Source organism: Heterodontus francisci, chromosome 8, assembly GCF_036365525.1.
Source record: "Heterodontus francisci isolate sHetFra1 chromosome 8, sHetFra1.hap1, whole genome shotgun sequence".
Classification (NCBI taxonomy): domain Eukaryota; kingdom Metazoa; phylum Chordata; class Chondrichthyes; order Heterodontiformes; family Heterodontidae; genus Heterodontus; species Heterodontus francisci.
The window spans coordinates 82859163-82876386 of NC_090378.1; the positions used below are offsets into that span (position 1 = coordinate 82859163).

The 17224-nt window shown below is 41.6% G+C and overlaps 1 protein-coding gene across 1 annotated transcript in view; it reads right to left on the bottom strand.

Moving 5' to 3' along the window:
- The window catches only part of ssbp3a (single stranded DNA binding protein 3a), a 193363-nt gene that overhangs the window by 40017 nt on the left and 136122 nt on the right, over window positions 1-17224 (bottom strand). The window contains exons 5-7 of the mRNA XM_068038075.1: window positions 15144-15233; window positions 4266-4346; window positions 1468-1526 (exon numbers count right to left, since the gene is read on the bottom strand). Coding sequence (XP_067894176.1) covers window positions 1468-1526; window positions 4266-4346; window positions 15144-15233 — 230 coding nt within the window. The remainder of the gene's footprint in view (window positions 1-1467; window positions 1527-4265; window positions 4347-15143; window positions 15234-17224) is intronic.

The window sequence follows — 17224 nt, forward strand, 5'->3', positions numbered from 1 at the left end:
TTACAAACCACAAATAGCAATACACAGACTTTTAAATGCAAGGTGTACCTGGATGCCCAAATCATTAATTCCCAATTTAGGTACCATGGTCTTTTTGGATGGTTTCAAAGAAATTGTGTATCCAGGGCATATCGTAGAAGCAAATATGCTCTCGCTGGCACTGTTTTAAAAAAAAAAAATCCTGACAAGGCGGATACACCATGCAGGTAACTAAGCAAAACCATCTCTGGAACCAGACTTGTAGCTTGGATTCCCACAGGGTATAAAGCTGCTAAGATAGGTTGCTATACATTTCAACATATTTTTACTGTAAGCAATATTCCTCAGGAAAATTCCTAAAATAAAATCACTACTTTGACAGCTTGTATCAGAGTTTGCAATTCAGAAGGGAAATCAGTGACATTGATGCCAATCTTCACACAAGAGCATGCACAGAGAACAGCTCCATGTCCCCACAGATCTGACATTACAGCACAGTATTTGCACAAGAAGTGCAGTGAGCAAAAGTGCACAGGTGGAGTTACACAATGCACAACACAGGTCACATTTAATATAGGAAACCATCAGAACAGCCAATTTTAAACGAAAAGAGGATAGATCCAAATACTATTTGAATGTTAAAAAGCTAGCAACCGTGGAGCCATAAAGAGATTTAGGGATCCATACACACAGATCTCTAAAACGTATAGTTAGACACAAGCAATAATCAAAAAGCCTAATGTAATGTTAACGCTTCTAAGTAGAGGACTAGAATGTAAATGGGAGGAAGTATTGCTACAACTATACAAAACCCTGCTGAGACCACATCTAGAGTTAAGTGTACGGTTCTGGGCACTGTACCTCAGAAAGGATATATTTGCCTTGGAACGGGTGCACTGCAGATTCACCAGAAGGTTACTCGGGCTCCAACGGTTAGATTACGGAGAAAGATTACATAAACTAGGCTTGTTTCCCTGGAATATAGAACCTTAAGGGGTGATTAGGATTGAGGTGATTAGGATTTTAAAAGGACTTGATAGGGTTGATAGAGAGAAACCTCTTTCTGGTGGGGGAAGAATCTAAGCGAAGGGCACATAACCTGAAAAATAGGCCAGGCCATTCAGGAGAAAAGTTAATATTTCTTTCAAGGGGCAGGAGCAAGGAGTGGTGGAAGTGTGGAACGCTCTCCCACAACAAGTACTAGATGCTAGCTCAATTAATAATTTTAAATCTGAGGTTGATAAATTTTTGCTAGACAAGGGTATAAAAGCATATGGAATCAAGGCAGGTGGATGGAGTTAGGACACAGATCAGCCATGATCTCACTGAATGGCAGAACAGGTTAGAGGGGCTGAATGGCCTACTCCACTTCCTACGATTCCAACACACACTCTATATTAAACAACCTCGACAAGCCAGTTAACAAAACACTGTCACAGGATGGGAGCACTAATCGTAGCAGTGACAGAAGCACAGTGGGTACAGTACCTGCTTCCCATTCTGATGGGGGGTCTTGGACCTCCTGCGTATCGCGGTGACATAAAAGGCTGCAATCACACAGAATTGGTTAAGTCTACAATCTGCTAAAATTCTAACAGTTTTATCTTGCACAGTTTGAACTTTTTTTCATATATAAAAGTGGAAAACCTGTAAATTCGTGCAACAGTAAAAAAAAATGACCAAAGCCAAGGCAAGTGATTTAGTGCTGTGCGATACAATATTGTAACAAATCCTTTGAATTCCTGCACTTGCTATGTGGGCAGCACAATTTGCTACCCAAGTATTGTAATTTTGCATAAAAGGTCCTGGAGGAAATGGAAATAGCAGTTTTGAGTAATTTATCACTTGCAACAATAAATCACTTGCCCTAGCCGTTGCTCGTGTGCTGGATATGGACCAAAATGATGAGGACTTTGAGATGACATAAAAGGAAAATCACAACTCACTTTTCAAACAACATTCTATGCTTTTAAAAACTTAGTTTTCCATCAAATGTCCCAATGAACAGCTCCATAGCAAAGAAAGTTAAACAGAGATTGGATACTGCACCCTGCAACTCAACTTCGCTGACCCTCCAAAGAGGGGAGTTTGTGGCTTTAATAGTCAACCAGCTTCAATTCACACAGTAACAAACCAATCAAGTTAATTAAGTAACATATTCCACTCGTCCGTGGTGTTTGAAACAGTAATAGGGCTCATGCATTTATTTCCTCCAAAATAAAGGATCTGTTCTTTGTTCACTGCCAACGATACTACTTACAAACCAGTGCTCTTACAGCAACAATTTAGGAATTGGAGACTTGGCTTTGTAAAAGGTGCAAAGAAAAACAGATCAAATGTAACTCAATCTCTGTTCAGTTACAAAGAACTTGTTTCACTTTACAAACTTACTAAAGTGGAAACAAAACAATTTTACAAATGGATTTACCAAAATATATACATTTACAGACAGTATTTCCTCTCAATAAATGAAGCTACAATAAACTTTAAACAAAAGCAAAATACTTCAGATGCTGGAAATCTTAAGCTTTTGAAAAAGAAACGTAGGTGAAAAAAAAACTAATTCAGAGGCCCCTGTTGAAACATTTGAGACACCACGTAAGGGGTAAATCTCGTCATACATTTGACCAAGATTTACAACTCCAATATTTGCCCATTTTCTTGTGAAGCACTCTTTTTGGAAACAAAGTCAATCATCACCCTGAAAGAGAACGGGAAATTTGGGAAGAATTGCCGACTTTTCCTGGGCACCTCTTAGTAGCTAGTATGGAGCAAAACTAGCTGAAGGACGAGGGGGCTATGGTGGGGAGGGGTGGAGAAACAGGAAAAAAAAAAATCAATATTAAAAATGTCAGCCAGACTTCTCGCTGGAATAAAGTGACCATGGTTATTAGTAACTACCAACAGTTTAAAACATTAACTATGATCCTTAGCACAATAAATTTGTATTTATATACATATTCATATACAGGTCATCGGGAGTATCAATGGTTTCTCATCTGACTCGTGTTTAAAGGTTTCAACACATCATGAGTTAAAATGCACAATTACGCAGGCCATGAGCTCAATATAAACGGATGCTGTGACTGACGAGCTCGGTGATTTGAGAACTCGATAGCAACAGTGTGATAGCATTCCTCAGCACTGCAGAGTAATGAAATATAACAAGCATGCAACAAGGCTATTAACAGGTATTGCACATATTACATGGACATACAGATATACACACAGACATATACACACATCACTAATGTAACTCAGCTATCAACACTTTGAATACATGTATTTTTGGAACACAGTCTCAAAAAAATGAAAATGTTCACAGGCCCAGTATCAGGGCAGTAATCTGCTCACTAAGCAGAGTACATATAAAAGCATTTATAATCACAGAAAGAAAAATTAAAGAAAGGCTAATCCGGTTATCCCAGGAGTGAACCTTCCTAACTCCCATGGATCACTTGGGTTTGACCATCAGGCCATCACCCTACAAAGATTCCAAACAAAAACAGAGGTAACTAGCCCGTCTATCTGAAGTTGCACATGTTCCTACGATGCTGGTGTGCCAATCAAATTGACTTAACATATCAAGTTTAACACAAGGGCTTCACCATGCCCAATGGCTCAGTGGATAAATGCACCAGATGGGATGATACTGAACCATATGGACCAAGAGGTCCAAGGTTCCACTTATGAACTGTGCCAAATTAGCCTAGCTCAGCCAGGGCAAAGCCTCAGGTGTACTCCTGGACCTGAAAGGGATGCTTTTGAGGGGGAGGAGATGCTGTAAGGGGTCATTTGGGGCTGGGATTGGGGGGAACAAAATCAGCCAGGGTTCCTGCGTCTGTTCACTATCCATTGACTCCTGTGGAAAAGCGTGCACGTGTCTGTGTGGATGGCAGGACAGGATTGGGCTTGGCTGTGACGTCCTCCAGAGGCAAACAGCCTCCTCACATTCACCAACAAGGCTCTGAATGGCCACTTGAGCACATTACCAGAGGGCAGCCAACACCACGCACCATACCCCAGCATGCTTTTAGGGGAGGAAAGGAGAATATTGGGAAGAAAACATGATTAAAAAAATATAAGCGTGAGCTGTGGGCTGATGGATTTTATTTTGGCTTCTCTCTAATTTAGAAGAATCCTAAATGGAAGTTTCACTGCTGGGGACAACCTGATCAGGCGTCTCCTATAAAGACAACAGCAAGCAAAGTCAAATCATTAGTCGAATGTAGAAACTCTTGCCCCTTTTGATTTAAAGAACCCAAGCAATTGCACCAGCTCATTACCTGATTGTGGGGTCCCATCATGTTGTTAGGATTGTGAGGAGGCGGCTGTGTATGTGGCGAGGGCTGAGAACCTGGGGGTCCCTGCGAGAGGTTAGAGAGCAGAGGAGGGGGGGTTACAGCGTCAGTGCATCAAGTTGCAGGAGGCTCGGAGAACTGTAGAGCCACTCAAAAAGATTTTTTTTTTTAAAAAGTGCAACAGCTGTTGCAGACCTGCCATGTTTGTGCTTTCAACAAGTGTTAGTCTCTAGGCTGCTGCCAGCGACAATGTAGTTTGTTACCACGAGCAATTTTCTTAATTAACAGACATTAATTAGCCATTTAGCATTTCTGCAAAGCAGCTTTACCAAACATGAGTACCACTGTGATAAATAGTACTGATTAGAGGATGCCCTAATTAACAGCAACGAGCAAGAGAGAAAATGAAATTACGCAAATTAAAAGGGAGTGGAAGTTAATGAAGCCGGAATGCATTTGCACCTGTAGTTCTTTTGTGTTGTTGAGAACGGAACACACTACAGAATTTACATCTCATGATTTCATTAAAAGATTCATGGCGAAATGCAGTAAATAAAGCTTTTGGACCAATTAGTTTGAGACTGAGCCAACCACTTCCATTTCTTGACTTACAAGCAGCAGCTTCCCAGTAAGTCGCTGCACTCGCCGGCAGTTCTGCATTTTTTGAATTCTGGGATTCAGGTTTTACATCTTAAACTGTGTATAACAGAGAGGGCACAGGAAAAAAACAAGACAGAAAAGGAAGACCTTGCTCACTGATACTCCTCCCTCACCTCGTCAACTAAGCCCAGTCTGCTTTCAGCTTGTGCAACACCATGAAAATTAAACATGTTCCACCACATTTTTTATTTTAGAACAGATATAATTCTGGAAGGTCAACTCATTTAAATGGTGGGTTAATAGTCACAAACCGAGGAAAGAGGAGCAGTCACTGGGCTGCAGGCTTCCATCACCTTTAACAATTGTGTTAAAACTGCACTACTTTAAGTTATTTCAGTCAGGAGTACTCTGATAATTAGCTGCTTAAAGGAAACATATTCCTTCTCCTTACCTCTCCTGAAGGTACAAACTTCTCCTGGGACACAGTTCCATGAAGCACCAGTAGCACTTCACATAAGCCTGACATGCTATTCAACCATGGGGCTCAACAGTAAAACCTAACTATGTTCTGTCCACACTTTCCATCAGGAGTGTCTGCACTGCACTTGGATGCGAAAGCCCGACTTTCTTCCCCCTTTCCTTGTCCTGTGATGTCATTCTAACACAAACTACTGTCCTAGCTGAAATCAACTAAGTCAACAGAGACCTGGGACAGAACCTGGCATATTCCAGATCTGTATATCTCAGCCTCATTAATACAAGAGCCCGTGCATTTACTCACTGAGCCATTTGGGGAACAAGTTTTTTTGTTTAAAATGATTGTAGTTATGAAAAGGCCAATCTTACCTATCCCAGTGTAATGGGAGGAAAATGTTTCCATAGAATGGGAGCTGGTTATGTGAAGAGTCACAAAGTAGAAACATCAACGTAAAATGTTAATTTCTCTCATTCCACCAGGACAGACAAGTTTGAACTATCAAAGAAACCACAAAATATTTTACTTGAAATGTATTCCTCTTCAAAGCTCAAACACAATATATTTTTCCTTTAGGATATATTTTGAGGAACTTGCATAATGAAATACTCTCCAAGGCTACCAGATTACAAATAAATTTCCCTCGTCTACAGAATCTCTAGTTATGCTCCCAGTCAACATGCTCATGTAAGGGTTAACGGACTGGCAGCTTCAATAAACTTGCAGACTTTTCTGCAAGAGCTCAACACTAATGCATCTGCTGCAAGCACTTTAATAAACTGTTAAGACACTCCCAGGAAATCCAAGACTCTCAAAGTCTTCCAACTGGCAGCAATTTCTCAGACGTGAATCAGAACCTCACAGCTACTGCGACCTCTTGCACTAATGCTTTGGAGAGATACTTTCTGGAAAACGTAACGCAGATGCAGCATCAATGTAAACGTTTCTACAAACATCGCATCCTCCAGCCAGCTCACTATGCAAGGGTGGGAGGGCCTGGCTGTCTGCATAACAAAAGCATTTAAAAACCATGGCTGTCCCTAGAGAGGATGTATTGAAACACACTGCGCACTGCACCTCAATATTCTTATAGCAACTAAGAAACAGGATGCATGCGAGACAAGCAGATTTTAGAAGGAATGCAATTGGTTTCACATTACCGGAATATTCAGAATTCTTAAATTGAAAACAATTTGCTTCTTTAAAAAAGAAATCTTATCCATGTTTTTACAAGTTAAGCCAACCCTCCAATTTAGAATATTGGAATGTAGGGAAGCATGGTCATAAATGTATTTAGAAAAACATTTTAATCCAGGACTAGTGATGGACGGGGAGGATAGCTGGAACTGATCACGTGACCTTGCACCATTTTGAAATCAGCTCGGAGTCTAATTTCAAACTAAGTACAGCACAATCTGGCCCATGCAGTAGCTGGGGCATACGGCACAGTGTACACACAGAATCCAACATGCAGCACAATGTACATACAGCCCTGTACATGCACTATCAGCATAGACAATGTAGGCACAGCCCTACACATGGTACCCAACAGACAACACAGTGCACATATAGTCCCAATCCAATTTTAACATCTGTGCCACCTTTATGAAGCGCAATATAGTAAAAGCATGGGTCTGGTGTCAGGTGAAAGTGCCCCAAAGTGTAGTCAACATTTTGTTGGCCGCATATAGTTTGATGTTTACATAAACTCACTTAAACATGAACAGGTACTGTAATTGCTAAGTAGTACTCTATCCTGAAGGGTGCAAAGTGTCTTGAAATAATCAGATATGTATGAAGCAGTGCAGAATTGCATATGGCAGTTTTATTATGTTTTAATTAAATTGCAGTGTGCATTCCTGCAAGAATTCTGCCCAGGCAGTTTCAAATCAGAACCACTGCTAGCAATAACCAGCATCAGCGTATTCAGGTCCAATGTGCTACGGTACTGTAGTACATTTTGCAGCAACACACACACATGTCGCATTAATAAAAAGTGGAAGCATGTGTGTGACAGTGGAACAATAAATCTTTACAAGGTGACAACTGAATAGTCAAGTAGACCCATTGACCCTTTCCCTAGTGCATGCAATGTGCATACTACCAAGTATTGCACCTAACACTTCTTTCTACAGATATCATTCTGAAATTCTATCTGCACACAGGTTGGTGCAAAATCCCATCAGGATCTGCACAAATTTAGATGATGTATCTATTGTTCACTTCTTAGTAGTACACGACAAAAGCACTAGGGGCCAGTGTTGGCACATGAGCCTTGCTGTTTTGTTATTCAACATGCTGCAGACTAATTGCTGATGCATAGCAAACACAGCAGTGGACATTGATTTATGAGCAACTTTCCATTTCATCAGTGGAGGTTCGAACTCTACATGGCTAGTTTTCATAGAAAAGAAAAACCTGATTGCTGCAGCCTAAAAGTTTCCAATTTAAGGGAGAACAGATATAAATCTCCCATGAATTATAAATGAAAAACCAGACGAACATTACATAAGTCTTTGGTTCATAAGGAATTAGCTTTTAGACAAGAAGCAAGATAGAAAGCAAATCACACCTACCTTGCAAGTTTGAAAAAATAAGCACCAAGACAGTTCAATGGTAGGGTACAAGTGACCTCAGAGTGCACATTTTTTTGGGGGGGGGGGGGGTTGCTTGTGGGGAGAACTCAGTCAAGGTTCCCACACCTGATTGCTATCTAGTGATGCTGTTGGAAGGTGCATATATACATGTGTCAAATATATCATTTGAAGATGGAATTGTCTGCAATGCCTGCACATGGATGAATAACCAGCCACACCTGACTATCTGGGCTCAGAATGAAGACTGGTCTCGAGTGATGTGATATGCATAACAGCCAACACTACACCACAGCACAAGTCAGTGACATCACATGCGGAGTGAACAGTACAAATTCCAGATTTTTGAAGTACTGAGGAACTAATCCACACATGCATGAAACAGCCGAACTGCTATGCCTGGTATCAAAGATGCTCATAACGCAATAAAGGTTAAATCTTCAAACGAGGAACACCAATTCAGGGGGCGGGGGGAACTACAATGGCTGAGTGAGTAAATGCACTGCCCATTGTGCTGTTTGGAATTTGGAAAACCCAGGTTCCATCCTTGGTTTGTCCTGAGTTGGCTCTAAGTTGTGGTAGCATAATAGGTACAATTGCTCAGTGTCACTGGGCTAGAGGCAAGGATTAAGTCGGCAGGATGCCCACTCTCTATCACTATCCAATGACTATTGCTACAATGAGAATATACACTGGTCAATCTGCTATGATGCTGCACCAAGTATTTTCTTATGGTGAAGAGGAGTTACTAGAGCACAGAGGATAATTAGACCAGGGCATTCACATGTAATTCAATCCTCCTTTTAAAGTCATACATTCTGTCCTTACTAAAAAAAAATCCATTATAAATTCTTATGTTCATAGTTATAATAGGAACTACCAATGTAAACTTTTCATGCTTCAACTACATCTGGTTGTGTTGCAGCATCTCCACTGGCAGGAGTGCACCATTACAATACAAGTTTACACGAGCAGTTTCCATTATAAACAATGGCGCAGGAACTTATCGTGGAAAATGTGCGAAGAATTAAGATTTTAAATTATATTAGAGAACAATGGGCATGGTCATATCCATTACTATGTCCCCCCCATCGTTGAATAGCTTGCCACTATTTATCATCTTAAGCTCATACATGGGAGTTACCAGTGTCCATGGAACAATACTCCAGCATGAGTCAGTACGACTAGAGGTGGGAGAAACTAAAATTGCATTCTTTCAGTTTCTGTGTACCATGCAATTAGAATGAGTAAGATTGCATTCGCATGAAAAACATGTTGGTCAAAGTCATCTGTGATCCACCCTTTAAGCCCTTTCCCACCCACGAGAGTAGGTATATGCTCTTGCTCACAAGCCCTCTGGAAACAGCCTTCAGAAAAGTATCCAACAGTGGCTGAGGACGAGAGCCACTCAATTTCCGTCCCTAGGAATAGACATCTTGTGTTAAGCAGCTAAAGACTGAGACTGCGACAGTGAATCCCCATACTTGGCCTTCTTCTCCACCTCAACACCGAACAGCACAAATACAGCATAGAAAATTTACACTTAAGCCAATACAAATCCCATGTTCTAATTCATCACCCTATAACAAGCCTATAAGTCGAGAATTACTGATGAATGGTTCTGATGAAAGGTCACCAACCCGAAACATTAACTCTGTTTCGCTCTCCACAGATGCTGCCAGACCTGAGTCCTTCCTTTCCTTTGGCCTCCTTATCTCGAAAGACAATGGGTAAGCGCCTGGAGGTGGTCAGTGGTTTGTGGAGCAGCGCCTGGAGTGGCTATAAAGGCCAATTCTGGAGTGACAGGCTCTTCCACAGGTGCTGCAGAAAAATTTGTTTGTCAGGGGTGTTACACAGTTGGCTCTCCCCTTGCGCCTCTCTTTTTTCCTGCCAACTGCCAAGTCTCTTCGACTCGCCACACTTTAGCCCCGCCTTTATGGCTGCCCGCCAGTTCTGGCGATCGCTGACCTGAACTGGCAGACCCAAGTATTTCCAGCATTTTCTATCTTTACTTACATTTATATAGTGCCTTTCATGAACTCAGGACAGTCCAAGGCACTTTATACCAATGAAGTAGTTTTGGAGTGTAGTCACTATTATAGTAAGGTCGCCCATGATATGGCACTGTTTCCAATCTTACTTGGATACTAGAGAATGTTTTATTTCTTCTCTGGTTTCAATCTCTCTTGCACGTCCATTGATTTAAACTTTGAGGAATAATTTCTGCTGGTCCCAGTCTGGGACTAGTGGAATTTCATACCGAGTGAGCTTAATACCAATTTACATATTTCCTGTGCTTGCATAATTAACACATCTGCCTGCTGGCTTTGTGCTGAATGTCATTTTTGCTTTTCCATTATGTGGCCCTATTAAGCCTGCTCTCTTGTGAGTTGACTGCATGCTTGTCATAAAATCCTCCTGAGGTTCAGAGATGATGCCGATCACAACAAGAACGTCATTCGGCTGTGATAAAGAACATAGCTAAAAGCTGTCCAAGAGACCCTAATTAAAATTTTCAATTTGGTGGAAAAAAGCTTTAACAAACTTAACCCAATCAGTCTACACAAGGTTCTGTAATATGGTTCACAAATCATTTCATTTTCCTAATTTTCTTCTTCTGTTCCCAGATGGCAAGGCCTTGGTGAAGGTGCACAGAGGATTTACCAGAATGATACCAGGAATGAGGGACTTTATGCAGAGAGACCAGAGAATCTGGGATTCTTCTTCCTAAAGCTTAACTTCTTAACTTTTAAAGTGGAGACCAAAGGAGGTGTTCAAAATTATGAAGGGTTTTGATAGAGTAAATAAGGAGAAACTGTTTCTACTTGCAGAAGAGTCAGTAACCGGGGCCTCAGATTTAAGGTACTTGACAAAAGAATCAGAATGGCGGAGAATTTTTTTTCTTAAAAAGCGACACATGATGATCTGGAATGCGCTGCCGAAAAGGGTGGTGGAAGCAGCTTTATTTCTAACTTTCAAAGCGGAATTAGATATATACTTGAAAAGGAAAATAATTCTAGGGCTGTGGGGAAAGACCAGAGGAATTGGACTAATCTGATAATTCTTTCAGACAGCCAGCAAAGACACGATAGGCCAAAATGCCTCCTTTCTGTGCTCAATGATTCTAAGACTCTAAGATCCTGGTTTATGGAGGAATATGGTTCCACGGGCACTTGCTGTTCTTCAGTATCTCATCCAGCAGGGTATTTTCATGAGTTACAAGTGGAGTTGATGACTGCCTCTGCAATTCAACTGCAGAGGGTACGATGGCTCCCAAGCCTATCCTCTTATGGTCATCTACACATACAAACTTTCCATTAGGCGCCCTTGGACAGCCATCAGAAACAGTTAATATTTCCCATCCAAACCTGAAGGGTGCACAGATCAATTATAGCACTTGTACTGCCATCCAGCTGAGAACAGTTAACAGTGCCAACCAGGAATTTTCCTGATGTCTCGGGCTCAGCCACACCAGATAGCGAGATTCACCATTAATCCATCTACTGTACAAAACTCAATACTCCTGAGCTAGTGAATGCAGAAAATATCAATGACAGATGGCAACAAGCAATTCGGTTAGGTTTACCTTAGCGATGGGCAGGGACAGGTATATACCGCAGGGCAAGAATTATAACTGGGGGAAAGGAAATTATGATGCGATTAGGCAAGATTTAGGATGCGTAGGATGGGGAAGGAAACTGCAGGGGATGGGAACAATCGAAATGTGGAGCTTATTCAAGGAGCAGCTACTGCGTGTCCTTGATAAGTATGTACCTGTGAGGCAGGGAGGAAGTTGTCGTGCGAGGGAGCCGTGGTTTACTAAAGAAGTTGAAGCGCTTGTCAAGAGGAAGAAGGCGGCTTATGTTAGGATGAGACGTGAAGGCTCAGTTAGGGCGCTTGAGAGCTACAAGCTAGCCAGGAAGGATCTAAAGGGAGAGCTAAGAAGAGCAAGGAGAGGACACGAGAAGTCATTGGTGGATCGGATCAGGGAAAACCCTAAGGCTTTCTATAGGTATATCAGGAATAAAAGAATGACTAGAGTTAGATTAGGGCCAATCAAGGATAGTAGTGGGAAGTTGTGTGTGGAATCAGAGGAGATAGGGGAAGTGTTAAATGAATATTTTGCGTCAGTATTTACAGTAGAGAAAGAAAATGTTGTTGAGAATACTGAGATTCAGGCTACGAGGCTAGATGGGACTGAGGTTCACAAGGAGGAGGTGTTAGCAATTTTGGAAAGTGTGAAAATAGATAAGTCCCCTGGGCCAGATGGGATTTATCCTAGGATTCTCTGGGAAGCTAGGGAGGAGATTGCAGAGCCATTGTCCTTGATCTTTATGTCGTCATTGTCGACAGGAATAGTGCCGGAAGACTGGAGGATTGCAAATGTTGTCCCCTTGTTCAAGAAGGGGAGTAGAGACAGCCCTGGTAATTATAGACCTGTGAGCCTCACTTCGGTTGTGGGTAAAATGTTGGAAAAGGTTATAAGAGACAGGATTTATAATCATCTTGAAAAGAATAAGTACATTAGAGATAGTCAGCACGGTTTTGTGACGGGTAGGTCGTGCCTCACAAACCTTATTGAGTTTTTCGAGAAGGTGACCAAACAGGTGGATGAGGGTAAAGCAGTGGATGTGGTGTATATGGATTTCAGTAAGGCGTTTGATAAGGTTCCCCACGGTAGGCTATTGCAGAAAATACGGAAGTATGGGGTTGAAGGTGATTTAGAGCTTTGGATCAGAAATTGGCTAGCTGAAAGAAGACAGAGGGTGGTGGTTGATGGCAAATGTTCATCCTGGAGTTTAGTTACTAGTGGTGTACCGCAAGGATCTGTTTTGGGGCCATTGCTGTTTGTCATTTTTATAAATGACCTGGAAGAGGGTGTAGAAGGGTGGGTTAGTAAATTTGCAGATGACACTAAGGTCGGTGGAGTTGTGGATAGTGCCGAAGGATGTTGTAGGGTACAGAGAGACATAGATAGGCTGCAGAGCTGGGCTGAGAGATGGCAAATGGAGTTTAATGCGGAAAAGTGTGAGGTGATTCACTTTGGAAGGAGTAACAGGAATGCAGAGTACTGGGCTAATGGGAAGATTCTTGGTAGTGTAGATGAGCAGAGAGATCTTGGTGTCCAGGTGCATAAATCCCTGAAGGTTGCTAACCAGGTTAATAGGGCTGTCAAGAAGGCATATGGTGTGTTAGCTTTTATTAGTAGGGGGGTCGAGTTTCGGAGCCACGAGGTCATGCTGCAGCTGTACAAGACTCTGGTGAGACCGCACCTGGAGTATTGCGTGCAGTTCTGGTCACCGCATTATAGAAAGGATGTGGAAGCTATGGAAAGGGTGCAGAGGAGATTTACTAGGATGTTGCCTGGTATGGAGGGAAGGTCTTACGAGGAAAGGCTGAGGGACTTGAGGTTGTTTTCGTTGGAGAGAAGGAGGAGGAGAGGTGACTTAATAGAGACATATAAGATAATCAGAGGGTTAGATCGGGTGGATAGTGAGCGTCTTTTTCCTCGGATGGTGATGGCAAACACGAGGGGACATAGCTTCAAGTTGAGGGGTGATAGATATAGGACAGATGTGAGAGGTAGTTTCTTTACTCAGAGAGTAGTAAGGGCGTGGAATGCCCTGCCTGCAGCAGTAGTAGATTCGCCAACTTTAAGGGCATTTAAGTGGACATTGGATAGACACATGGATGAAAATGGAATAGTGTAGGTCAGATGGTTTCACAGCTCGGCGCAACATCGAGGGCCGAAGGGCCTGTACTGCGCTGTAATATTCTAATCTAATCTAACTTGTATTTTCATAGCACCAAAACAGTAAAACGTCCCAAGGTGCTTCAGAGGAGCAATCAAATAAAGGAGGGGGCAGGGCAAGGAAGGGGAGAGGGTGAAAGAAGTTCCGCAAGGAGGTTTGGGGAGAAAATTCCAGAGCTTAGGGCTTATGCAGCTGAAGAGACAGTAGCCAATAATGGAGCAAGCACAAGAGGCTGGAATTAGAGGAGTGCAGAGATCACAGAAGGTTGTCGGACTGAAGGTGGTTAGAGATTGGGAGAGGTGAGTCCATGGAGGGAATTGAAAACATTTTTGTTTTAAAACACAAAGTTAACACAAAGTTAACACAAAGTTAACACAAAGTTAACACAAAGTTAACACAAAGTTAACACAAAGTTAACACAAATTTTAATATTGAGGCATTGGTGGAACAGGAGCTAATGTAGGTTTGGCTACGGGCAGAATTTGGATGCAAGTTTATGAAGGGTGAATATCAAACATCGCCACTTATTCTCACTCCCAATGTTGATGCAGTTATATGCTTTAATTTCAATTAAACAAAAGAATTCATGGGAAGGACACAAATCATCACTTTTACTCTGCTCAACCTACACAATTCCTGGGTGGAAAATAAAATCAGCCAACACTGATCAGGACTCAAGAGTGCACACACAATCACATATCCCTCCATCAAGCACATCAAAACCATTCGGAACTGACCACACACAAGGAATACATCCCTACATTGCAACAGCGATTATACTTTAAAAGTACTTCATTGGCTGGAAAGTGCTTTGGAACATCTTGAGGAAATGAGTAGTGCTACATAAATGCAAGTTCGTGCTTTCTTACATTCAAAGGAAACACTAATGGTCAATAAATGCAAGGGGCCTTGCTCAGGTTCAGCAGTTACTTCCCTGATACAAGATTCCAACAGAAATCAGTATGCCTCATCTAAACCCATCTGCACGTTCAGAAAGGCAAGTACTTCAGATTCTCAAATATAAAACGGCACAAGAAAACTGCTAAGTCGACAGCGGTTTGGATATTGGGTGCACTCCATTGATAACTAGGGATCTTGTGCTTTGGGTCTGTCTGTTCATTTGAATTTGGACCATGTTATACAAACCTGTGGAATGGAATGGTGCAGCAACACATGGCTCACCATCTTGTGTGCACAGGGTCAAATGGCAGACTCCCCAACTAATTGGGAGCAGGTAAATGAACTGATTAAAAATCAGAGGATAAGAGTGGGGGGTTCCCCAAATCTCCCCCAACCACCTCTCCCTGCTGCGCCTATACTAAAAATCTTGAAAGCACAGAATAAATAAGGAAATAAATCTCACTGTAAACTCACATTAATTGAAGCATTTTTTGTAAATCTGGTACAAATCATTTTCAAATAAGAATTATAACATTTGTACCTGAAAGAAGCCTGGAGGAATGGGGCCTCCTGGTATCCCATCATTGGGAGGAATGTTTCCAAGCACTGGACTTGGAGCAGCGGCTGCACTCTGCAAGAAATAAAACAGACATGAAATTTCAAACTTCCATCATAAACTTCATGTCCCCTCAGATGGCCTAGAGGCAGCTTAGCTGCCAAAATGCCAAAAGATGTAAAGGCTCATGTTACGACCAAGGCTGGAGGAGTGCACGGTCTTTCTCTAATTCTACTTCTCCACAGGTCATAACATATATTTAAATGTTTACCCAGTTACCGATACAGCCAATTATGTACTCTATTTTTATTTAATAAAATCCACTGACCAGGTTTCTTTAATAAACAAAATCATCAATTTATTATAAAACAAGACACATTCAGTAAAGATGCAAAGCATCAACATACAGATTGAAATATGAAAGTTCCCTTCTACCTCAGCCCAAACACACCAGTTAAAGAAAAAATAACTTTTCTCTGCAGAGATCTTTTTACAAAAAGAGACAAAAAATAATACTTTGGCCAAATACTTGTTATTTTTTGAAGGAAAAGAAGATATAGAATATCAGTTGTCCCTTTCTTGGCACCCCAAATACACGTAGGCGGCTGTCTCTGGGATCTTTTTGGAGCAGTTCTCTTCAGGCAACATCAAGGATTAGTCGGACAGGCTTTCCAGGAGAGATGCGGCATCAGGGGTTTCAGCTATCACACACTGAATTCTCAAGGTTTCTCAGAGAGGTGGAGAAAGGGATGAATTGGGTGTTTCTCTCAGCAGGCTACAATCTCAACTGACTCAAAACAATATTCAAACTGAAACCAACTCCTGACCACCATAAATCTTGACATGTCACTTCTCTGTAAACAACTCCCCCGAGTCCCCAAGGCTTTTGCTGTTTACTTAGCTGAAGACATCTGAGTTCCAGTAAGTGTTGTTTTTAAATAGAAGGTTCAAGTCCCAAAGTCCTTCTGGTGACCTATTTAAAAAAAAAACAAAGTCCAGCATCTATGGCAGTCCTCCAAAGGAGACCATTTCCACAATTCTAAAATACAAGTCCTCAAAAAATATTTTAAAAATGGAAGCACTTTCATAAAACCTCCATCCTTGGAGGATTGAAACGCCATTTTTAAATGCGTTTCATTACAAAGTGTGGGGGGGAAAAAAGATTTTAAAAATGAAAACACATTTACATACTCATTCACTCTTTACCTGTGACTAATACAGTTATGCTTTGTACCATCACTCAGATAACTCAAAGCAAAGTTAAATTCTTGACAAAGCATCAGCAAATACACTGTTTTGACCCGCAATGTGGATAATCTTTAAGTGATAAGGCTGCAATAGTAAACTCCATCAAATTAGCCTGGCATTCTGGTTTTTGAATTTTTCCACAAAGGGTTATGATCAGTACATACCAGTGTCTCTCCGTAGGCATGGCGGACATATGCTTCAAAATGCTTAAGAGCTAGTAACAAGCAGAGGGTTTCTTTTCCACTGTTGAGTATTTCTTTTGGCGTCGACTTTACTTTTTGGAAAAGTATCCCACTGGCCTTTCTATGCCCGATTCATCGTCTTATAACAGGACTGCACCGACCCCCATTAATGGCTACCTTGAAGGGCTTAATGAAATTTGGGGCAGCCAACACTAGTTAATTGATCAAAATGGCTTTCAGCCTTTCAAAAGATGCTTGGCACTCTCCTGACAACACTACCGTGATTTTTTTTTGGTAGCAAATCAGTCAGTGGAGCAGTATAGTGCTAAAATTTGGTACAAACTTGCGGTAGAAACCACATATCCCCAAAACTTCATGATTTCTCGTTTAGACTTAGGAGCAGGGAACTCCATCAATGCTTGTACTTTAGCTGTTCTTGGCAACACTTGTCCTTGCCCTACGATGCCCTTGGTAGGTAACACGCGCTTTTGCAAATTCACTTTTGCCAAAGTTCATCACCAAATCAACTGACAGCAACTTTCTAATTAGAGCTTCTAGCTTTTGCAAGTGTCACTGTATACCAGCACATCAAGGTAAACCACAGAGTTAGGAACACTGGCTACCACTTGGTTCATT